Source organism: Pipistrellus kuhlii, unplaced genomic scaffold (assembly GCF_014108245.1).
Source record: "Pipistrellus kuhlii isolate mPipKuh1 unplaced genomic scaffold, mPipKuh1.p scaffold_m20_p_16, whole genome shotgun sequence".
In the NCBI taxonomy this organism is placed as follows: domain Eukaryota; kingdom Metazoa; phylum Chordata; class Mammalia; order Chiroptera; family Vespertilionidae; genus Pipistrellus; species Pipistrellus kuhlii.
This window is the reverse complement of record NW_023425471.1, coordinates 30,128,573-30,153,476: the sequence shown is the minus strand read 5'-3', so window position 1 is coordinate 30,153,476 and position 24,904 is coordinate 30,128,573. Positions and strand designations below refer to the sequence as shown.

The following is a 24,904-nucleotide window of genomic DNA, read 5'->3' as shown; positions in this document are numbered from 1 at the left end:
CAAAGGCCAACCTCTGGAAGCATTATGTGTCCATTCTCATTAGTATCTATTGGCAAACTGCCTTTGTAGTCAAACCTGATGTGTCTGCTAGAGACTGCCAGGGTGAATGGGGGAGCTGGGGCTGGAGAGGGAAGGGCCTTTCAGTCCTGAACTCATTGCTCATGGTTGGCACAGGAAGAGAGATCCAAGACACATGACATACAATGTGTAACATCACTCTTTATTATGAAAAAGAAAAAGAAAAAACACAACCACAGCGATCAAGAATGGGAAGAATAAACAGAACAAATGGCAGTTCAGGTGGTTGGGTAACTTTGGCTTCTTGGTCAGCCAGGCCTCCAGCCCCAGTCCTGGGTGTGGCCTTACGCAGTAGAAAAGAGGAATAATGTGGATGAAGACAAAGTTGACACCAAGAGCTCTTTTTAAGGGATTTGTTCGAAGGCCTCCTCTGGGATCTTCCCCTGGGTCTGGAGAGGAGGAGTCAGGGTGTCAGAAGAGCCAGCTCCCTGAGTTTTAGTCCAGGGCACCAGCTTCCATCTTCTTGGCCTCCCCCAAGGCCCAAAAACATCTGTCTTTAACCCACTTGATACCCAGACCTCACCTTGAGCGAGGCGAAGACCTGAGCAGCTTTGATGTAGTTCCACTCATTGTCCTGAAGGCACCTGGAGTGGGAGAAGACCGAGTGATCTCCATCAGTACCACACACAGTACAGACACGTGACCATGCAGTGCCACCACTAAGCCTATGCCACTAAATCTGTGCTGGGATACATGTACCAGAATGAGCACTATGTTAATGAGGAAGAAAGATCTAGTGAAAACCAAACGTCTGTCACTAGCATTCATTCCCACTAGAATTAAAAACAGAGATGTTCAAAAGATCAAGGGAGCTTAATATACAGTCTATTGATAAAGATGTTCAAGAAAATAACAACCCCTAGCCAGCTTTTATCAGTGGATAGAGTGTCAGCCTGTGTGCTAAAGGGTCCCAGATTCAATTCTGATCAAAGGCTGAGGCTCGATCCTCAGTGGGGGGCATGCAGGAGGCAGCCAATCAGTGATTCTCTCTCCTCATTGATGTTTCTATCTCTCCCTCTGCTTTCCTCTCTGAAATTAATAAAAATATTTTTTAAATAAAATAAAAATTTAGAAAATATGTTTTCAATGGTTTTATGGCATTCACCGTTTTAAAGTGTACAATGCAGTACTTTTTAGTATATAACAAGAATGTGCAACCATCACAAGTATCTAATTCCAAAATATTTTCATTACCTAAAAAAGAAACTCCTTAAGCATAAGAGATCACTTCCTATTCCACCCCTTTCCCTAGACCAGGGATGGGGAAACATCCAAGCAGAGGGCTGAATAAGGCCTGAGAAATCATTTGGTCTGGCCCTGCCAAGGCATTAGGAGTTAGTTAATTAAATGTTTGACCAAATATAGTAGGCTAATATTTAAGTTGATAATTTTGTATGGCCCATGAATGATGTTATAAATATCCAAATAGCCCTTGTCAGAACAAAAGGTTCCCTGCCCCTGCCCTAGACCCTGGCATTCACAAATCTATTTTCAGTATCTATGGATTTGACTGTACTGGACATTTCTTGTAAATGAAATCACAGCCGAAACCGATTTGGCTCAGTGGATAGAGTGTAGGCCTGCGGACTAAAAGGTCCCGGGTTCAATTCTGGTCAAGGGCATGTACCTTGGTTGCAGGCACATCCCCAGTAGGGGGTGTGCAAGAGGCAGCTGATCGATGATTCTCTCTCATCGATGTTTCTAACTCTGTCCCTCTCTCTTCCTCTCTGTAAAAAAATCAATAAAAATATATTTTAAAAAAATGAAGTCACACATATGTGACCTTTTGTGACTGGCTTCTTTCACTTAGTGTAATGTCTTCTACGTTTGTCTATTGCATGACGTATATAAAAACGGTGTTCTTTTTATGACTGAATAATATTCTACTATTAATATATGGATATACCAGATTTCTTCATTCATTCATGAGCTAAAAGACATTTGGGTTGTTTCCACTATTTGGTTGTTAGGAGGAATGCTGCTATAAACCTTTCTGTAAAATCTTTTGCATGAATGCATGTTTTCATTGTTCTTATTACTTACTTAGGAGTGAGATTACCGATTCATATGGTGACTCCATGTTTAGCATTTTGAGGAACTTCCAAAAAGTTTTCCACAGTGAATGTTGCACTCTATATTTGTACCAATAATATATGAAAATTCTATTATCTTCACTTCCTTATTTATACTTATGTTCCATTTCACTCAAAAGCCATCTTTTTAAAAATATATACATATATTATTGATTTTTTACAGAGGGGAAGAGAAAAGGATAGAGAGAAAAACATCAATCAGTTGCCTTGTGCACACCCCCTATTGGGGATGTGCCTGCAACCAAGGTACATGCCCTTGACTGGAATTGAACCTGGGACCTTTCAGTCTACAGTCCCATGTTCTATCCACTGAGCAAAACTGGTTAGGGCTCAAAAGCCATCTTAATGTGTATGAAGTGATATCTCCTCCTTGTTTGACTTGAATTTCCCTAATGACTAATGATGCTGAGCATATTTTCATGCTTGTTGATCATTTGTATGTCATCTTTAGAGAAATTTTGATTTAAATCATTTCCCCATTTTCAAATTGGGTTGTCTATTTAGTGTTTTCAGATATTCTGAGAAGTATATCTTATCAGATATGAGATTTGCAAATATTTTCTCCCGTTATGTGGGTTGTAGTTTTACTTTCTTGATAGTGTCCTTTGAATGCACAACAAATTTTAATTTTGATGAAGTGCAATTTGTTTGTTTCTTTGGTTGCTTGTGCTTTAGGTATCATATATAAGAAACCATTGCCTAACTCAAGATTATACATGAAGTTATACACCTATATTTTATCCTAAGAGTTTTCATATCTATAGACCTTATATTAGGTCTTTAATCCATTTTGAGTAATATTTGTACATGGTGTTTGGTAAGGGTAAAAAATAAATTTTTGTTGTTGTTGTTGCTTGTAGACATATACAGGTGTCCCAGCTCAATTTGTTGAAAGGACTATTTTTCTAAAAAAAAAAAAAAAATTGGCATCTAGTTGAAAATCAATTGATTATAAATGTCACGGTTTATTTCTGAACTCTCAGTTCTATTACATTTGACTACATGTATAACCAAATGTTAGTAGCAGTGTTGTCTTGATTATAACAACCTTAAAGTAAGCTTTAAAATTCTGGAGATTAAGAATTATGACTCCTCCAATGTTATTCTTCTCTTTTACTATTGTTGTTAGTATTCTAAGTACACTGCATTTCCATGTGAATTTTATGATAACTGTATCAATTTCTTGAAAAGATCCAGTTAAAATTTTGATAAGAATGGTGTTAGATCTGACCAGTTTGAATAGTATTATCATGTTAACAACACTGTCTTACAAATCATAAACATGGCATGTAGTTTCATTTTTTTGGTCTTATTTAATTCATTCCAAAAATGTTATGAAGATTTTAAAGTATAGGTTTTTCACTACTTAAGTTTTATTTTTTATTTTATTAAAAATGAAATTATTTTCTTAATTTCATTCTAAGATAGTTCATTGTAGAAATAGAAACACAAATGATTTTTGTATATTGATCTTGTGCTGTGAAACTGTGCTAAACCTGTTTGTTTATTCTAATAGTTTCTTGGTGGGTTCCTTAGGATTTTCCACATACAAGATCATGTCATCTGAGCATTACACTATTTTTAAAACTCTTTACGTATCACAATAAAATTAGGATACTTTCGTCATGGACCTACTATTTTTGGAAGCAAAATATCAAATGCTTCTTTTTCCAAATTGCCTATGTGTTTCCATTATTCATCCCCATACTGCCCTAAGTACCTCTTACCTTTGAGAACACCCAATACTCACTTTTGAGACCACTGTGGTTTCATGCCAGACTGGATGGAGAAAACCTGCACCATTTCCTTCTGCTCCTGGGAGAAGGTGGGCACAGTGCTGCAGGAGGGTGTGGGCACTGGGATGGAGATTGCCCTCTGAGTCTCATTCAGGTTGGCATTCCTCACAAATAGCTCATCATTCACAATGAACATCCTAGAAAAAAATGATACCTCAGACAACTGATAGATGGACAATCCCACACTCTCAACAATTATCCTGCTTCCACTGCCACTCAGCGACCAGATTGCTCCCATACCCACCTGTATCTGCTCCCCAGATTCCTCTTCCCTTCCCACCCCCCACCCCTTGGAGAGGTTGCCTACCAGCTTCACTAGGTTTGGACCCCTAGTCCCATTGCATTTACTCAGTGAAACAGCCCAAAGGAGAGGACAGTTTAATCCCATTTTCAGAGGAAGACATAGGTCACAGAGAGGGTCACGGATTTCACTCAGGTACAAATCTAGTGAGTGTTGGTGCCATGAAGAGAACCTGAAAGAAACCTGAAACACTTTCAGTGTTCTAACTCCAGAGCCCACACTCTTAACCCCTCTGAAGGACTATTCCTTATATCAACCTGCGGCTTCCCACAACACTGAGAAAACCCTGAGAATATGCACCGTCACATTGCCACAGCCATGAGCCCAGGTTGGGCTGTATGTCCCCACCCAGAGCATAACACTCACCTGGAATCGCTGGCAGGGGTAGTGATGAAAGTCCGGGTGAAGGCACGCACAGAGCCCTGAGACCTTCCTTCCACTTCAACAAAAACAAACAACAATACCCCCTTGGAGTCACACATGCTTCACACACTCACTCAGCATTCCCAAGTCAGGGTGGGACTGCATACTCATGCCCAAGGAGACAACTAGTCACTGTGTGGGGAATTGGGAGGGCAACATTAGGAGAAACCTGATTCTACTGAGAGGGAACCTACGATGTGCTGGGCCCTGGGACAACCACTTCACTAGTTCATTTGATTCAATTTTGGAAGCCACCCAAGAGGTGTATTTTGTTATCCCCGATTTGCAAATGAGGAAAATGAGAGGTTAGGTAATGGACCTATTTTGCAGTCAGGATCTGGGATGACAACTATCAAACCCCACATTTGTGTACTCATCACCCCAGTTGTGCAGGGCTGATAGGCATGGATGCAGGTCAGACCAGGCTGGTTTGGGGGAAGTCTGGAGGCAGGAGAACATGGAGGGAATAGTGAAGGAATCAAGGAAGCTGTGAGAGTTCTGAGAGGTAGCCCAGCCTGGAGGGGGGAGCAGTGGGGGATCTGGGGAGGGGTCTCTACATACACTCACCTTCCTTGAACACCCCATTGACACAGAAGCAAAGCAGGTTTTCCTGAACAACAACAAAAAAAAGAACAAATGTGCTCAGTCTCCACATACACTTAACTCCCAGCTGCATATTTCTGGGCCTGCCCCAGGGAGGAAGAGGGTGCTCACAGACTGCAACCACACGTCCACCAGGAAGGAGTTGAAGTCATGCTGAGTTTTGGGAAACACACAGAGAGAGCTCACAATGTCACGTTTTGTATGTTTCAGCAGCTGAAAACGCAGGTCTATGGGGGAAGGACAGCAGAAGTTAGGGTTGCCACTCCCTGGGGCCTATGACTGACCCTCATACCACCTTTCCCTGCCCAATCTTCCACATCCCACACGCACTGGGGTCCTGTAGGTTCTTCATATTCCTGTTAACCTTGAAGTACTCAAACAAGCTGCTTCTAGGAGAAAAAACAAAACAGGATGTGGAGGTACAGACGGTGGGGGAGTTTCCATGACCTGGCAGATTTCTGCTAGGGGGACACACGCCCCAAATGAGAGTCTGAGCTGTGATACTCACATGGCTGCGTTGTCTTGGATGAAGGGGATGGTCAAAGAGAAGCAGGCCTCATCGTGATAAGCACCGAGGAGACTCTGTCTGTCTCCAGAGTCATAGATCAAGTAATATCTGTGAGGGGACAATGAAGTCAGTGTACCTCTATGGACTGGATCTCAAAAGGGACTTTAAAACTTTCAGGGGTACTTACTGCTGCAGGAATTGCAGGACTTGAGTCTTCAGATCATCTAATCCTTTACAGCTTTCCTGGAATCAAAGATATTTGACACCATTTGGCTGGTAAAATCTCCCTGACAATAGCCCAAATGTTGTTCTTCCTCACCTTTATTAAGGGCTTTACCAAGTAGGGTCTGTCAATGTCAGTGGTAATTGTTGGGGGCAAATCCTGGCCATCCTGGATCAGAGAAGAGAAGTTAGCAACGAGGACCAGGAAGGAGGTCTTGGATGATTAGTGGAAAGGATGTGCCAAGGAGATGGTGAAGGTAAGCGGTCTGTAGAAATAGTTCCCTGGAAATTCCATGGGCAAGATTCTAGTGCACATCTGCATGATGAGGTCTTGGAAGTTTCTACTATTTTATGTAATTTGTGACTGTGAGCGTGAGTGTGTGTGTGTGCACATGTGATGGTGTGTGTCTGTTTCTCTTTCTGTCCTCCCTCAGCAGATTTCTTCATCTTTCCCTGTCTCTCCTTCCCTCTGTGTCTGTGTGGGTACATTTTTTGCAGAGATAATTTCATGTATTTTTTTAGAGATCCATGTCCCCCACAATGGAGAAGGCTCTGATGCAAACGAGTAATCCAAGCAAGACATAAAGGGCTTGAGGGCAGGTGTGGAGGTTGTCAATGAAAGTAAGAGATGATGAATGTAGACACTTACCAAGTATAACAACTCGGGGAAATACTTTCTGACGGCGCTGTCAAAATGCAAAAAGAAAGAAGTGGTTGATAGTTTGGGTTGCATGCTTCCATTTACTTAAAACACTGATGGCAAAACAGGTGTTTTGCCCACCCAGAATCCCCTTTGCTCTCCTCAGCCTCACATTTCAAGGCTTCTGTGTCTACTTCCCTGCTGAGCACTGACCATCTGCCATATGGAATCTCTGAAATACAGTCTCCTCACCTCTCTCCACACCTACACATTCATATTACCTCCCTTCCTTCCTGCATCCCTCACCTGTTCCTCCCTCCCTTCCTCTCCTTCTCTATCCTCCTGGTTAACTCCTGCCTAGAGGGCCCTGCCTCCTCCCTCAGTGCCACAGACCACAGCATTTTGATCCCAAACTCCAGAGCTCCTTCTCCCTCCCTGCCTCCCTTTCCTTCTTCCAGGCCACCACTGATGGCTACAGAGAGAAGAGGGAATGTGGTGGGGGCCCAGGGCTCTGCCACCTCAGTGAGGATCCAGCATCCTGCCATGAACAAGACATGCCTCACGGATGGCCCAGTATGCTGGGGCAGGGAAGTGAGTGAAGGAGAAATTAGGAGACAGGGAGTGAAAGGGAGAAGGATGAAGACAGAAAGAGTGAAAACAGTAGCAGAGATTGGGAAGACATCAAATGTAGAGTCAAAGGAAAAGAAAAAAGAAAAAGAAAAGTAAAGGGAGGGGAAAGAACATCTGCCCTGGCAGTGGGGATTGGGTCAGAGAAGAAGAAAAGAGGAAAGGGACATGGCTCCCCTGCAGCACCCCTTTCCTTCGTCTGCCCCTGGCTGGCCCTAGGTCTCCAAGCAGGAATGGAAAGCATGAGTCTGTTAGCCTGTTAGGGTGTTTGTTGACCCTTTGTCACTTGTGGGAGCTCAATGTGAACTGGGCATGGGAAACACACCACCCACAGGATCAGGAGACCTTCCCAGAAAGAGTAAAGGTCCAGGCCGCAGCTCAGCTTAACCTTGGGGATCTGTGGCCCACTCATATAAAGCCACCTTCTCTCTTCATGGCCCCTGTACATCTTTGTCTGTCTTAGTTGGTTTCTTTTCTGAGGAATCCTATTCATGTAACGCTATCCAGGACTCCTCTGAAGGACCATGCAGGTGTGATGTCTATAGGGAGGACCAATGGCCCTGAGAGGACAGTCCTTCTATCTTCTCAAACCCCTCTGTTATCTGCCTTCCACTGCTGCCTCAAAAGGTCCTCTGCTCACTGCTAGTGGCTCACTTATGTACCCTTTACTAGGGAACTGTGGATTCTACCAAAGATGGCCCATCCATGGTATCACACTGAAGAAATCAATGGGGCCTGGGACCTTGGCATGGGGTGGGAAAGTCCTCACGTTGACGTGGAACTTGAGGGAGACCCTTTACATGCAAGGGAAAGAAGGTTCCTCCCAGAATAGGTTAGGGATACTCTGTATCATATCAGAAACAGGAAAAACTATCTCAGCATGAGTCTGGGGTGGAGTGAGTTTATCAGACCAGATCAGCAGTCTCTGCCTCAAGGCTCAATACTCCTAGTCCTAGGTTGTGGTGGAGCCCTGCATCCTAGAGCTCATTTTGGTGGTAATCCCTGAGAAAACTAGATGCAACATCAGGAACCAGACCCCAGACCACGAGAACAGGTGAGCATGTCAGCGGAAGGGGAGGAGACCTCTTAGCAGGGGTGAGGAACATAGAGAAGAGAAGGTGGGGCTTCTAGTCCTCCCAGAGATCAGGGCTGCCACCATCTGTGGCAGGGCAATGTCAGAGTAGTTCATGCTCTCAGGAGTCAAAAGACCCCAGGAATGACGAGAGGGGCTCACACTGACCTGATATAGGTAAACTGGCTTTGGAAGTTGTCACAGAAAGGGTTCCCTTCCAGCCACAGCTCTTCAAGTTTCAGACCTTTGATCTTGCCCAACTCCCAGACAGATTTCAGCTGAGAAACATGGGGAAGAAACTGAAGAGTAGCTCAAGGGAAAAAAGACAGCCATGCCCCTGAACCCACAGCCCACTCCCTTCCCCACAGGTACCTTCGCTTACCTCCTGTCATCACCCTGATGAACATTACCACCCACTCTCAGCCCAACTTTGATCAGTTCCTCTTCTCACCTCATTTCTGGAAAGGTTCAAGATCTTGACTGTGGGTGCCATCTGTACAATATCAGACAGGCCATCCAATTGGTACAGTTTGTTGTTGCGCAAGTTCAGAGACAACAGCTTTGGGGTAGAAGAGTCAGAGTGATCCTTACTATTTGGACCTGAGAGACAAATCTGCCCTCTGTCCCATCGTCCCACCCCCTACTGTAACACCAGCACTGGGTCTAAGGCCTCACCTCAGGGAAATCCTTTTCAATGATCTGCAGGGTGGCAGCCATGCAGTTTCTTCTGTTCAGGATTATATCAATATCAAGGTGTGCAAATCCTTAAAGAGTGTGAGAGTGGGGAATCACAAGGCTAATAAGGGTCCAAGAGAAGCACCAACCCCTCCTTCATTACATCCTTAAGCCTCCCTCCCAGGCAGAAATCTCTGCCCTCATCTGCCCTAAAATTATTGCTGTCAGCAGTACCTGGGTCATAGAGGAGACTCTCGAGGTCAAGAACTTTCTGAGAAAAATCATATCTATTTCTCATGGCCAGCTGCAGAAGGAGATGGAGAGAGACCTCTGAGGCTGTGGTCTGAACAAGGAAATTGGGGCTGGAGGAGGAACAGGGGGTCTGAAGTGGGCACACATATGCCTTGAGTCTGCATTACCTCTAGCTGTTCCATTATTTCTGGCGCCAGCTTAAACCGCACAGAGTAGGGTACATCAGAAGTATTGACAAAGATAACTATCTGCAGGAAGAAGAGGTGGAGTTTAGCACTAGGAACTCTAGCCCTACAGAAGGTGACCAGCTCTGCATGTCCTCTTGCCCAAGACTAAGTACAGATAATGACCTCGACACACACACCTTTCGGTTTTCCTCATCACAAATCTGGTAGCTGGCATCCTTCAATGCATAGGCAGTGCGAGCATCCTGGACAAAGAACTGGGCCTTGTTTTTCACGTAGTGAAACTACAGGGATTGAAACAATAGCAATAGTATTACAGGCCACGGACCCCAGGTGAGCCAGGTCTCTCCCAATTTCCTATGCCCTTCATGTGGCTTCACTGTCCTCTCTTACCTCCACTGGAGTGAAGGGGACACTGCAATGGCTCTGGATGGAATCCATTAGCCATGTCTTGTCATACTTTCTTCCACAAGGAATCTAAGGGTCAAAAGAAGGCACAAAGACAGGAGAAACAGCGTGGAACTAAGCCTGGAGAACAGACCCAACACAGTGTTCTTTCCCAACCTTCTACTCAGGTTTATTTATTTATTTTTTCTTTTCTCCTACTCAGCTTTAAAGGGCTTCTAAAGAAGGGACCCGGGCATGATTTCTTATCTTTGTTCTAAATGTGGATTTCCTAAAACCTGTTTTTCTTCATTCAAAATCTCTCCTCCAAGTAATCTATGTAAGGTGTTTAATGTGGCCTTCCTTTTATAAGGTTCCAGGATATCCCATTTAGCGCAGAACTTGTCATGACACTCACTGTGATCTTGAACCATCTCCCTGTGATTTCATCTTGTGTATTCTCCATTTCTCTTTCCAGAGATTCTCTACTTCTCCACACAGTAATATCAGTACAGCCTTTATTATGCAATTTCTTTCCTCTTTTGTTGCATTGGACGGCATAGGGAGTACTGAAAGGAATGAGGGGAAACGTAGAAAGAAAAAGGGTGACCATGAATGCTAAGAAAGTCTTCTATACATCCTTCAGGACTACAATTAGGATTGCTCAACCATGATTTCACTTCTAACATTCTTTAGTTTTCCAGTGAGAGAAGAAAAACAAAATTGCCGGCAATGAGAGTTGCACAGCCCCAAGGGCCTCTACATGCAAACCAGGTTTCCCAGTCACTTACTGTCTGACTGGGTACCTCTGGCCTCCCCTCATCTCCATGTTTCCATCATCCTTCAGGAGATGTGGAGGCTGAAGCTCATATCCACCATGTTGATAATGATGGGTCCTTTTGCCAAAATTATGTCGTTTCAAAGAATTCCAATCTTTCTCTCTTCCTTGAGGTGAGCTATCACTATCATTGTCTTCTGAAACAAAGAACAAAAATACAAATTTAGAGACATGTCTGTACCAAATTACCATGTTCCACATCTTAGGATAACACCATGGCATGGCAACAAAGTGATACCTGTCCTAAGAGATCAATCACACAAACCCCAGAAAAGAAAATCCTCTGCCTGTCCTGATAGAAGAGCCTTACTGAAAAATGGTGCTACCAGGGGAGAAATAGTTCAGGATGCGGAAAGAGGAGCAAAAGCAGGAAGAGGAGGAGAGGAAAGAGGAAGAGGAAGAAGTAACTGTGTGAACCTTTTAAATATGATGCAAAATCCTTATAATAAAGGTTAACATGCAAATTGACCAAACAGTGGAACGACTGGTCGCTATGATGCGCATTGACCACCAGGAGACAGACGTTCAATGCAGGAGCTGCACCCTCATGGTCAATGCGCTCCCACAGGGGGAGCACTGCTCAGTCAGAAGTCAGGCTCAGGGCTGGTGAGTACAGTGGTGGTGGCGGGAGCCTCTCCTACCTTCGCAGCAGCACTAAGGATGTCCAACTGATGGCTTAGGCCTGCTCCCCCTGGGCTCCCAGACTGCAAGAGGGCACAAATCTGGCTGAGGGACACCTCCTTCCCCAAGTGCACAAATTTTGTGCACCAGGCCTCTAGTTTATAAAGAATAGAGGTGTGTCCATGGATTAGACTAGATGTCAGCCTTACATTAGGAAGGCATAAGAATCTTGCCTCTCTCAAAGTTCTCTGACAACCACTCCAATACATGGGGAGCACCTTCTCTCATGCTTCCCAAACCCAGTCAGCCACTACACTGATTCCACTAACACTCAGCAATCTGTATTCCTTTGCCATTGTAGTACAAGCTTTAATGTCAGATGGAGCAGAGGTACCAGCCTCCTAAACTGTCCTTCTCTCTCTCACCTTGCCCTCAACAAAACTCTACTTGAAATGTCCAGTGAGCTTTCTTTTTGTCCAGTCTGAAATGCCTTTGAGTTCATGAGACAGCTTTTCCAATCTCAGCTCTTCTGTAACAAGGGTTTCAACTATCATTTCCAAATTTCCAGGGATTCCTCTTTTCTCTTTTTGCTATGGATTTCTAATTTGATCCCGCTATGGTCAGAGAACATACTCTGTGTCATTTCAGTTATTTTTGAATTTGTAGAGGTTTGTTTGATGGCATAGAAGATGGACTGTCTTGGTGAATGTTACAGAGATACTTTTAAAATATTGTACTCTGGGGCTGTTGTATAGAGTGTTCTATTTGTCACATAGATCCTGTTAGTTTATTGACTTATTCAGATCTCCTACATGCTGATTTTCTTTCTAGTAATTCTACCACTTGCTGAGAGGGAGTGTTGAAGGCCCCAACTAATTTGTGGACTTGACTGTTTCTCCTTTTGGCTCCATCAGTTTTTGCTTTGTTTACTTTTTGACTCTGCTGTTTGGTGCATACACACTTAGGTACATTTATTCTTCCTGGTGAATTGGTCCTCATATCATTGTGTGATGTGTCTCTTTGATAAGTCTCTTGTAAATTTTACACTTTTTTGGAGAATGTAGCCACAGATATGCACATAAAATATCTTGGTTATATTGCACTCTGTAGTCATTCCTAGGAGTTGTGTTGCTGTCCATCGATCACCACACAAATACTCCCATCAACATATGTAATTCACTTTGTGGAAGAATTTGGAAATTTTTTGGCAACTACAGAAATTAGGTAGTTTCAATTGTCTCTCACATATGTGGATTCACTAAAGGTACTTTATTTTTACCACATTCAACCAAAATCGTGTACCAGCAGACAACAACACTGGTGGTTTGGGGAGACAAGAAGATTATGGGAATTAGACTGTTAGAAACCAGATACCTTAGGGTCTCATATTTAATGTTGTCTAGGTTTGTGAGTTGTACATTTTGTACATTAATTACTCCATATTGCCTCAGGGCCTCTTAGGAGTAAAAGTCCACTTGCTGCTGATCATTCCACAATGTACTGATGACAATGAGGCCTTAGGTAACTCCATTGCTGTCACTGTATGGCCCACTGTTAGGACAATCCTATAACTCACAGCCTTTTAGACCTTCCATGGGTGGCACTGGCAGTGAAATTGCAATATTGTGATCTGTTATATCCTTGATTTTTAAAAATATGTTATTTAATGGATATTTTGAGAGAGAGAGAAAGAGAGAGAGAGAGAGAGAGAGAGAGAGAGAGAGAGAGAGAGAGAGAGAGAGAGAGATGGATTGTTGTGTGGAAAATATCGGTTGGTTGCCTTCCACATGCACCACAACCTGGGATCCAACCTGCAACAAAGTTATGTACCCTGACTGGTAATTGAACCCACAATCTTTTAATGTGACAGATGATGCTCTAACCAAATGAGCCACATGGGTAGGAAACACATTCTATTTTTTTATTGTTGACACATTGTGATTCTTATTTGCAGTTCTCCATTGGTTACTGATGTTTCCTTCTATTCTTTGTTTGTGGTATTTTTTTAAAGTATGAGATGGTGTTGAATCATGTGAAATATTAACAGCTGACATTACAATTTTCTTCCATATACCTATTTTTCTTTCATTTTTCAGAGGACTTGTAACAATAATAACACATATTCTTCCCTTGCTAATGTTTATGCTTACCATACGTTTCTAGGAATGGTTCCCATTCAAACCCTGACCAAGCTGACCTCAAATCCTTTGCCCAGAACCAATAATGTGTAACTCTGTGATAGGGCCAAAGTAAGCCCTGGGATGAGATTCACTCAAAGGCTCTTGGGCAGTGATGGGTACGGTGTCTGGTACCAACTGGGACCAAGATGCCTAAAACTCCAGCCATATGTTGAAGAGACCCATCATTGCACACTGTTCCTCTCTTCTGTCTCTCTTTTCTCAGACTCGATGGGAACTATTTCTAACAGGTGCACGGTGGTATCTCACTTGCATTTTCCTAATAGCTAGTGAATTTGAATATCTTCTCATGTATCTGTTGGCCATTCGAATGTCTTCTTGAGAGAGATGTCTGTTCAGGTCCTCTGCCCATTTTTTAATAGGATTGTTTATTTAGTGTTGAGCTGTATGAATTATTCATATATTTTGGATATCAACTCCTTATCAGAGGTATTATTTGCAGATATCATTGACCATTTGTTTGGTTGATTTTTTGTTTTGTTTTCATTTCTTTTGTTGTGGAGAAGCATTTTAGTTGGATATAGTCCCATTTATTTGTTTTGGCTTTTACTTCCCTTCCCTTGAGGTCAACTTCAACACTGAAATTTTAAGGTAGTTCTCGGACTTGTTTAAACAATTAAGCCACATGAGAAATTGAAATAATCTCTAGTACCAGTCTACATCCACAACAATTGAAGCAGAATAGGGGTCAGATATACCCACACACATTTTAAAACTCTCCAGATAACTGTAGTGTGAAACTGGGGTTGAAAATCACTGTGTTAAAATATCAGCTTTTGGTTTATGCTTGCCATACATTCCTAGGAATGGTTGCCACTTCATTTTTCTAACTTTCAGCTCAGTGTTGTTTTGGGGAGCTAATGATTGCATTAGCTTAGATCAGAGACTGACGAACTATGGCCCATAGGCCAAACCTGGCATGTGGCCTGATTTTGGGGGCCTGTAAGATAAGAATGTGTTTTACATATTTGAATGTTTGCAAAATGAAAATAATAATGTTTTGAAGAAGTTAAAATTAGTTGAAATTCAGATGTCAGCATCCATACATAAAGTTTTATTGCAACACAGCCATCCTGTTTCTATTGCAGCTTTCACTTCACAAAAGCAGAATTGCATAGTTACAACAGAGACCAAAGGGCCACAGAGCCTCAAAAATTTATTATCTGACCCTTTCCAGAAGAAGTTTGATCAGCAATGGCTTAGAGCCAGTGTCCTTAGATCAAGTGCACAGTAAGTCTGGTAAATGGCTGGAGGACCCTTTGACAAAGCTCAGGAAGATTTACTGTAGATATTTGAAATTTCACTGTAGGGTCTTTCTTAAATAGTCTATTCATTCATGGCTTTCTGAGCCAGGTGTGGGAATTGAGTAAAGATCATCATGCGCTATCAATATGGCTCAAATCCCCAGATCTAGAGTTAATATATATTATATTTTATTTTAATGAAATTTATTGGGGTGACATTAGTTAATATGATCATATTGGTTTTAGGTGTGGGTTTCTATGTTACAAGATCTGTATATTGCACTGTGTGCTTCCCACCCAAAGTCCAATCATTTTCCATCACCATATATTTGGCCTCCTTCAACTCCCACAGCAGCCCTTCCCTCTGGCAACCACAATACTGCTATTTGTGTTAATGAGTTTCAGTTTTATATACCACATGAGTGAAAACATACGGTTTTAGATTTTTCTGACTGACTTATTTCATTTAGCATAATATTCTCAAGTTCTATCCATATTGTTGCAAATAGCAGTATTTCATCTTTTCTTATGGCTGGGTAGTATTCCATTGTGTATATGTACCACCTCTTATTTATCTAATCCTCTATCACTAGACACTTTGGTTGTTTCCATGTTTTGGCCACCATGAATAGTGCTGCAATGAACATAGCAGTGCATACAAGTTTTTTCAGGAATATACACAGGAGAGAGATTGCTGGGTCATATGGTACCTCTATTCTTAATTTTTTGAGGAACCAGCAGACTGGTTTCCAGAGTGGCTATACCAGTCTACATTCCCACCAGCAGTGAATGAGGGTTCCCTTTTTTCCCACAACCTCTCCAACACTTATTATTACTAGTCTTGTGGATAATAGCTATTTTAATATGTGTGAGGTGCTATCTCATTTTGGTTTTTATTTGCATTTCCCTAATTGCTCGTGAGGTTGAACATCTTTTCATATATCTATTGGCTTTTGAGGAGAGGTGTATTTTTAGGCCTTCTGCCCACTTTTGGATTGGATTGTTTGATTGGTGTGGAGTTTTACAAGTTTTTAAAATATTTTGGAACTTAAACCTTTGTCAGAGCTACTGTTTGCAAATACCCTGTTTCCCTGAAAATAAGACAGTGTCTTATATTAATTTTTCCCCCCAAAGTTGCACTAGGTCTTATTTTCAGGGGATGTCTTATCTTTCCATGCGCTAGGTCTTATTTTCAGAGGATGTCTTATTTTTGGGGAAACACGGTATCATCTGATTGGCTGCCTCTGTTTTGTTGTCAGTTTCTTTTGCTGTGCAGAAGCTTTTTAGTTTGATATAATCCCATTCATTTATTTTTGCCTTTATTTCCCTTGCCTTTGGGGTCAAGTTCACAAAATGTTCTCTACAACCAAAGTCCATAAGTTTGGCACCTATATTTTCTTCCATGTAATTTATTGTTTTGTGTCTTATGTTTAGGTCTTTGATCCATTTTGAATTAACTTTTGTACCTGGGGACAAACTGTAATCCAGTTTCATTCATTTGCATGTGGCTTTCCAGTTTTCCCAGCACCATTTAATGAAGAGACTCTTTACTCCAGGGTATGTTTCTGGCTCCTTTGTCAAAAATTATCTATCCATATACATGCGGATTTATAGCTGGACTCACTATTCTGTTCCATTGATCTGTGTATCTGTTTCTCTGCCAATACCATGCTGTTTTGATTATTGTAGCTCTGTAATAAAATTTTAAGTCAGGTAGCATGATACTTCTAGCTTTGTTCTTTTTTCTAACTACTTATTTGACTATTTGCAGTCTTTTGTGATTCCATACAAATCTGATGATGCTTTTTTGTTCTATTTCTTTATATATATATATATATATATATATATATATATATATATATATATATATATTATTGATTTGTACAGAGAGGAAGGGAGAGAGATAGAGAGTTAGAAACATCGATGAGAGTCATCGATCAGCTGCCTCTTGCCCACCCCCTACTGGGGATATGCCTGCAATCAAGGTACATGCCCTTGACCAGAATCGAACCCGGGACCCTTCAGTCCCCAAGCCGACGCTCTATCCATTGAGCCAAACCGGTTTCGGCTGTTCTATTTCTTTAAAACGTGACATTTGTGATTTTGATGTCGATTGCATTAAATCTGTATATTGCATTTTAACTGTGATGATTCTTCCAATCCATGAACTCAAGATATTGTGTAGTTTTCAATCTCTTTTAATAATGCTTTGTAGTTTTTAGTACATAGGTCTTTCATGTTCTTTGTTAATTTTATTCCTAGGTACTTTATTCTTTTGGTTGCAATTGCCAAAGGAATTGGTTGTGTGTTTTTTTATTTGTTTGTTTTTTCATTTCATTTTCTGAAGTTCTGTTGTTAGTATACAGGAAGGCAATGGATTTTTGTCCCTTAATTTTGTATCCTGCAATTTTAATGTATGGTTTTTTTGTTAATAAGTGTTTTTGGGTGGAGTCCTTAGAGCTTTCTATATACAAATTATGTCACCTGCAAAAAATATGAGTTTTACTTCTCCTTTCTCTGTTTGGATGCCTTTTATTTCTTTCTCTCTTCTTATTGCTCTGGCTAGGACTTTCAGAACTATATTGAATAAGAGTGGTGAAAGTGGGTGTCCTTTTGTTTCTGATTTTAGAGAAAAGTGTGCAGTTTTTCACCATTGAATATGATATTAGCTGAGGGTTTATCATACATGGCCTTTGTTATGTTGAGGTACTTCCCTTCTATTCCTAGTTTATTGAGTGTTTTCATCATAAATGGATGTTGTGTCTTATTAAATGCTTTTTCTACATCTATTGATAAGATCATATTATTTTATCCTTTCTTTTGTGAATGCTGTGTATTAGATGATTGATTTATGAACCATACTTGTGTATCTAGAATGAATCCCACTTGAATGTGATGTGTTATTTTATATATGTACTGTTTTATTCTATTTGCTAGTATTTTGTTTAGTATTTTTTCATCTGTATTCATCAGAGTTATTGGTCTGTAGTTTTTTTGTTTTGTTTTGTTTTGTTTTTGTGTTGTTGTATGTGTGTGTGTTATCTTTTCCAGGTCTTGGTATCAGGGTTATATTTTGGCCTCAGAAAATTTCTTAAAAAGTATTGCTTCTTCTTCAAATTTTTGGAAGAGTTTGAAAAGGATAGGTTTTAAACCTTCTTTGAACATTTAGCAGAATTCACTGGTGAAGCCACCTGGGCCTAACTTTTTTTGAGAGAGGATTTTGATGGTTGTTTCAATATCCTCACTGCTGATCAGTCTATTTAGATTTTCCAATTCTCCATGATTTAGTCTAGGAAGGTTATATATTTCTAGGAACTTATTCATTTCTTCTAGTTTATTGAATTTGGTGGAATTTAGTCTTTAATAGTATTCTAGTATGATTCTTTGTATCTCTGTGATGCCTGTGGTGACTTTCAATTCTGAATTTGTTTATATAGGCCTTTCTCCTTCTTTCTTTAGTGAGTCTAGTCAGGGGTTTGTCCATTTTAGTAATATTTTCAAACTCACATAAACTGATGAACAAAAATAGAGCCAGAAGGGGAAAATATTCTAGATTATAATAAAAGTAATCCTGTTATTTGCAGATTTTTAATATTTCCTACAACTTTTGTGACATTATACTAAGTTAATATCATTTTGGTAATATTATTTACTTAAAATCCTTTAGTTCTTGAAATATCAATGTTTGTTGCATGTAATATTACTATATGTAAGATAATTTTTCTTGAATAATTGGTATTTACTCCCTGTAACATTATCATATTTAAAATAATTTTTCTTGAGGTATTAATTTTTATTGCATGTAACATTATTATATTTAAGATCATTTTTCTTTAAATATGAAGTTTTACTGCATGAACATTATTATATTTAAAATTGTTTTTCTTGAAAAAAATTGATAAAAACAACAACAGATAGAAGCATAAAGAAAAAGAAGAGCCAATGGAGGCACAGAGTTACCAGAAAACAAAAGATAAAATAGCTTTAAAAAATCCTCTTACATCAATAAGTACCCTAAATGTAAATGGTATAAATTCACCAGTAAAGAGGCACAGAGTAGCAGAGTGGATAAAAAACAAAACCCACCTCTGATTTAACAGAGAGGTTCCAAGATGGCTACACAGGTAAACACCTAACCGCAGCCACACACAACAATTTCAATAAAATATAACTAAAATATAAAATGGACATTACCCAGAACTACAGGAAACTCAACTGACTGGAAATTCTACAACAAGAAGGAAAGAGAAAACCAGAAGGAAGAGCGGAGGAGCTGTAAAAGCCTAAGGTACAGAGACACGCTGCATGCGCAGAGAGGACAGAGCTGGAGAGGAGGGGGAGGCTGAGTGCCTGGCTGGCGTTCCCTAGCGGGAAGGAGATAAAAGCTCTGGATTGTGCTGAACCCCACACCCGACAGCACTGAACCCCAGTTCTAGGCCAGACCCTGGGGACCCATGCTCATACAGAGGAAGCCCAGGTTGTGAGGCAGAATCTCGGGGGAGCGGCGAAAGGCAGAGCCTCCAGAGGTGCGCACATTGTGCGCATAGTACGGACTGTTGACTCTGCTGCTAGATTGCCCTAGTGGGAAGGAGACAAAAGTTCCAGACTGTGCTGAGCTCCAGTTCCGACTGCTCTGAACCCCAGTTCTAGGCCAGACCCCAGGGACCCAGGCTCATACAGAGGGAGACTGGGCTGTAAGGAGGAAACCTGGGGGAGCGGTGAAAGGAGGTCCCAGAGGCGCGCACATTGCGCGCAGAGAATGGATGGTTGGTTGTGCCATGGGATTGCCCAGCTGGGAAGGAGACAAAAGCTCCAGACTGCTCTGAACCCCACTTCCAATCCCACTTCCAAATGAACTGAACCCCAGTTCCAGCCTCATTGGGGGAGAGACTAGACTGTTTGGTAGCAGGTGAAACTCAAGGGCACCTCACTCTGAGAGGTGCTTGCAGCGAGTACCGAAGGACCCTGAGAAACACTGAGACTCAGGAGCCACATAGGGCTTGGCTGACGGAAGCCAAGGCTTTAGGCTCCACCCTGAAACTCCGCCCCATCCAAGCAGAACACAGAGACTTTTAACGCTACCAACTCAGGGAAGCTGCAAAAAATGCCGAGACAAGGAAATAGATCACAAACGAAAGAAATGGAGGACAAAAAGTGACTGGATATAAAGTTTAAAACCACGCTTATAAGGTTTTTCAATAATTTTTTAGAAAAGATCGATAAGACCTATGAGGATATGAAAAGGAATCAACTAGAAATAATAAGGAATCAACACGAAATAATAAGGGATCAACAAGAAATAAAGAACACATTGTCTGAAGTAAAAAATATTATACAGAATCCTAAAAACAGAATGGAAGATCGCAAGAATCAAGTTAAAGATTTGGAACATAAAGAGCCAGAAGACACTCTTCCACAGAAGCAAGAAGGCAAGAGAATCCAGAAAGTTGAAGATAATGTAAGAAATCTCTGGGACAATTTCAAATGAACCAACATCAGAATTATGGGGGTCCCAGAAGAAGAGAGAGAACAAGATACTGAAAGAATACTGGAAGAAATAGTGACAGAAAACTTCCCCCACCTGGTGAAAGAATTAGACTTACAAGTTCAGGAAGGGCACAGAACCCCAAACAAAAGAAATCCAAAGAGGACCACACCAAGACACATCATAATTAAAATCCAAGACAAAGAGAGAATATTAAAAGCAGCAAGAGAAAAGCAGGTAGTTACCTATAAAGGAGCACCTATACAATTGTCAGCTGATTTCTCAACAGAAACCATGCAGGCCAGATAGGAATGGCAAGAAATATTCAAAGTGATGAAGAGCAAGAACCTCCAGCCAAAAAATACTCTACCCAGCAAAGCTATCACTCAGAAACAAAGGCCAGATAAAGAGCTTCACAAATAGCTGAAACTGGTTTGGCTCAGTGCATAGAGCGTCAGCCTGCGGACTGAAAGGTCCCAGGTTCTATTCCAGTCAAGGGCATGTACCTTGGTTGCAGGCACATCCCCAGTAGGGGGTGTGCAAGAGGCAGCTGATCGATAATTCTCTCTCATCGATGTTTCTAACTCTCTGTCCTTCTCTCTTCCTCTCTGTAAAAAAATCAATAAAATATATTTAAACAAAAAAGAGCTTCACAAATAAAAAAAAAAGCTAGAGGAGTTCATCACCGCCAAACCAAAATTATATGAATTGCTGAAAGGGGTTCTTTAGGAAGAGGAAGAAGATATAGATAAAAATTATGATCAACAAATATGTAACTATCAACAAGTGAAACTAAAAAACCCGATGAACAATATTATCTGGTGAATATAATAGAATCAGAGGTATGGAAGGGGAGTGGACTGATGATGCTCAGGGAAAAGGGGAATGGGGGGTGCAGGAAGAGTCTGAACAAAAACTGTGCACCTATGGATGGGGACAATAGGGAGTGGGAACAGAGCAGAAGGTGGGGTGGGAACCTGGTGGAGGGGAGCAATGGAGGGGGGAAAATTAAGGAACATTTGTAATAAACTGAACAATAAAGATTTATTTTTAAAAAGATGAGATTGAAAGATATATAAAGACAAGTGATAATGATAACACAACATATTAAAACCTCTGGGATGCAGTGGAAGCTGTAATAAGAGGAAAGTTTATATAACTACAGGCCTATCTCAAGAAACAAGAGAAATTCCAAGTAAATAACTTAACATCATACCTTAAAAGACTAGAGAAAGAAGAACAAAGCAACCCTAAGTTAGCAGAATAAATTAAATAATAAAAATCAGAGCAGAATTAAATGAAATAGAGAACAAAAAGACTGTAGAAAAATTAATAAAACAAAAAGCTGTTTCTTTGAAAAGATTAATAAAATTGACAAATCTCTGGCTAAAATCACTAAGAAAAAAAATGGGAAAGATCCATATAAACAAAATCAGAAATAGAGAGGAGATAGTACCAGACATCACAGATATACAAAGGATCATATTAGAATATTATGAAAGCCTTTATGCCACCAAATTCAATAATCTAGAAGAAATGGATAAGTTCCTAGAAATATACAACCTTCCTACACTAAATCTTAAGGAACTGTAAAATCTAAATAGCCGAAACCAGTTTGGCTCAGTGGATAGAGCGTTGGCCCGTGGACTGAAGGGTCCCAGGTTCAATTCCAGTCAAGGGCATGTACCTTGGCTGCGGGTGCATCTCCATTAGGGGGTGTGCAGGAGGCAGCTGATCAATGTTTCTCTCTCATCAATGTTTCTAACTATCTATCCCTCTCTCTTCCTCTCTGTGAAAAATCAATAAAATATATAATTTTTAAAAATCTGAATAGACACATGAGCAATGAGGAAATTAAAAACATACATCAATAACCTCCCAAAAAAACAAACATCCAGGACCAGATGACTTCACCAGTGAATTCTACTAAATGTTCAAGGAAGAATTAAAGCCTATTCCTCTCAAAGTCTTCCAAAAATTGAAGAAGATGAAATTCTTCCTTATGAGGAAGAATTCATTCTATGAGGCTATTATATCCCTAATACCAAAGCCTGGCAAAGATAATACACAAAAAGAAAACTACAGAACGATATCCATGATGAATACAGATGCAAAAACCCTAACCAAAATACTAGCTAATCGAATACAACAGTACATCCAAAAAACAATACATTATAATCAAGTGTGATTCATTCCAGGGGCACAAAGATGGTTCAACATTCACAAATAAATCAACATCATACACCATATGAACAAAAGAAAGGATAAAAATAATAAGATCTTATCAATAAATGAAAGAAATTCATTTGATAAGATGCAACATACATTTATGATTAAAATTCTCAATAAAATAGAAATAGAAGGAAAGTACCTCAGCTTAATAAAGGCCATCTTATCTAATAAAAGAGTAATATGCAAATTGACCATTACTCCAACACACAAGATGGCTGCCCCATGTGGACACAAGATGGCTGTCACAAAATTGCCAGCAGGGGAGGGAATTTGGGAGGGACCAGGCCTACAAGGGAGGGGAGTTGAGGGTGATCAAGCCTGCAGGGGAAAGCAGTTAGGGGTGACCAGGCCTTCAGGGGAGGGCAGTTAGGGACAAACAGACTGGCAGGAGAGCAGTTAGGCATCAATCAGGCTGGCAGGAGAGTGGTTAGGGGGTGATCAAGCTGGCAGACAAAAGCAGTTAGGGGCAATCAGGAAGGTAGGCAGGTGAGCAATTGGGAGCCAGTAGTCCTGAATTGTAAGAGGGATGTCACAGATTGGAGAAGATGCAGGCTGGGCTGAGGAACACACACCCTTGTGCACGAATTTTATTCACCAGGCCTTTAGTATATGATAAACCCTCAGCCAATATCATACTCAGTGGTGAAAAACTGAAATCTTTTACCCTAAAATCAGGAATAAGACAAGGATGTCTACTCTCACCACTCTTATTCAACACTAGAGGCCTGGTGCACAAATTCATGCAGCAGTGGTGTCCCTCGGCCTGGCCTGTGGGATCAGGCCGAAATGGGCTTCCTGACATCCCCTGGGGGGTCCTGGATTATGATAGGGCTCAGGCCAAACTGAGGGACCCCACCGGTGCATGATCAGGACCAGGGAGGGATGCGGGAAGTTGACCAGCTGGGGAGGGACCAGGGGAGGGCTCCAGGGCATGTCTGACCCATCTCACTCAGCCCCAGTTGGCTGGACCCAGCAGCAAGCTAACCAACTGGTCAGAGTGTCTTCACCCTGGTGGTCAGTGCATGTCATAGAAACTGATTGACCAGTCTACTGTCTGCCCCCTGGTGGTCAGTGTACATCATAGCGAGTGGTTGAGCAGCCTTAGCATATCATTAGCATACTATGTTTTGATTGGTTAAATGGTTGACTGGACAACCACACACTCAGCATATTAGGCTTTTATTACATAGGATAGTGCTGGAAGTACTAGCCAGAGCAAAAAGACAAGAAAAAGAAGTAAAAGGCATCCAGATAGGGAAGGAAGAAGTCAAATTGTCACTTTTTGTGGAAGACATGATGCTATCTGTATATAGAAAACTCTAAAGACTCTACCAAAATACTACTGGAAACAATAAACAAATACAGTCAAGTTCCAGGATACAAAATCAATGTACAAAAATCCATTGCCTTCCTGTATACCAACAACAAAACTTCTAAAAAAAGAAATTGAGAAAACAATTCATGGGGAAAACCAAGATGGTGGGATAGGTGAGCAGCTAATCTGCCGCCTCATGCAACAATTTCAAAACTACAACTAAAAGACAAAATGTCTATCACCCAAAACCACAGGAAAGCTGGCTGAAAGAGAAAGGAGCACAAGCGCTGAGAAGCTAAAAAGCCTAGGTACGGTACGGAGGCATTCGAAATTGGGCTGGTGGCAGACGAATAGGTGTGCGCAGCTTTTTTTCAACCAAAAGGGAAACAAGCTCATGATCACTTTGAAACCCAGTTTCTGGGGTCACGTGAGGGACCCAGACGACTACGGGGAGAAACTGGTCTGTTGGCCATCAGGTCCGAAGGTGAGGGTGACTTTTTACAGAGGTGCATGCAGCAATCATTATTTACTGCACTGGAGCGCTGGGACTTGGAAACGCTGACAGGCAGAGACCGCTGACGGAAGCCATCGCTGTTTGCCATGCCTCAGCCCAATGACGTCCTGAGATCCTGCCCTGTCTTGAGGCCTGCACATTCTACAAACCCACCCAGGCTCCACACAGCTGCTTTTGCATAAGCAGCGAAAATGCCGAGAAAAGGAAGGAGATCTCAAACAAAAGAAATGGAGGAGAACAAAAGACTGGATATAGAGTTCAAAACCACGGTTATAAGGTTTTTCAAGAATTTCCTATAAAAGGCAGATAAATTTAACGAGACCCTCGAGGATATGAAAAAGAAATTAAACTAGAAATTAAGTATACACTGACTGAAATAAAAAATATTAAATAGAGATCCAACAGCAGACTAGAAGATCGCAAGAATCAAGTCAAAGATTTGGAATATGAAAAGGCAAAGGACACTCTTCCAGAGAAGCAAGAAGAGAAGAGAATCCAGAAAGTTGAAGATAGTGTAAGAAGCCTCTGGGACAACTTCAAGCATACCAACATCAGAATTATGGGAGTGCCAGAAGAAGAGAGAGAGCAAAACACTGAA

General features: G+C 41.2%; 2 protein-coding genes across 2 annotated transcripts in view; one reads left to right on the top strand and one right to left on the bottom strand.

Annotated features, from left to right (window-relative positions):
• The window catches only part of BEX4 (brain expressed X-linked 4), a 667,575-nt gene that overhangs the window by 229,721 nt on the left and 412,950 nt on the right, over window positions 1-24,904 (top strand). The window lies entirely within an intron of this gene.
• LOC118720246 (nuclear RNA export factor 2) lies at window positions 200-24,394 on the bottom strand. The gene is made up of 21 exons (XM_036440128.2): window positions 24,241-24,394; window positions 10,651-10,834; window positions 10,278-10,428; window positions 9,869-9,952; window positions 9,655-9,759; window positions 9,458-9,538; window positions 9,273-9,342; window positions 9,039-9,127; window positions 8,815-8,922; window positions 8,532-8,641; window positions 6,674-6,710; window positions 6,122-6,193; window positions 5,990-6,045; window positions 5,803-5,910; window positions 5,625-5,683; window positions 5,406-5,521; window positions 5,259-5,301; window positions 4,635-4,707; window positions 3,922-4,104; window positions 602-662; window positions 200-467 (listed from the first exon to the last, which is right to left on the bottom strand). The coding sequence occupies exons 1-21, from the start codon at window positions 24,392-24,394 to the stop codon at window positions 423-425; spliced, it is 1,989 nt and encodes a 662-aa protein (XP_036296021.2). The 3' UTR covers window positions 200-422.

What these genes read in the sequence shown, in the direction of transcription:
- LOC118720246 (XM_036440128.2), bottom strand. Translation starts at nt 24,394, where the DNA reads ATGGCAAACAGCGATGGCTTCCGTCAGCGGTCTCTGCCTGTCAGCGTT. An exon ending in AGCCAGTTTACCTATATCAG is followed by an intron (nt 6,711 to 8,531) that starts GTCAGTGTGAGC and finishes GCATTTTGACAG; the next exon opens with CGCCGTCAGAAAGTATTTCC. An exon ending in CAATGGGGTGTTCAAGGAAG is followed by an intron (nt 4,708 to 5,258) that starts GTGAGTGTATGT and finishes TTTTTGTTGAAG; the next exon opens with TGGAAGGAAGGTCTCAGGGC.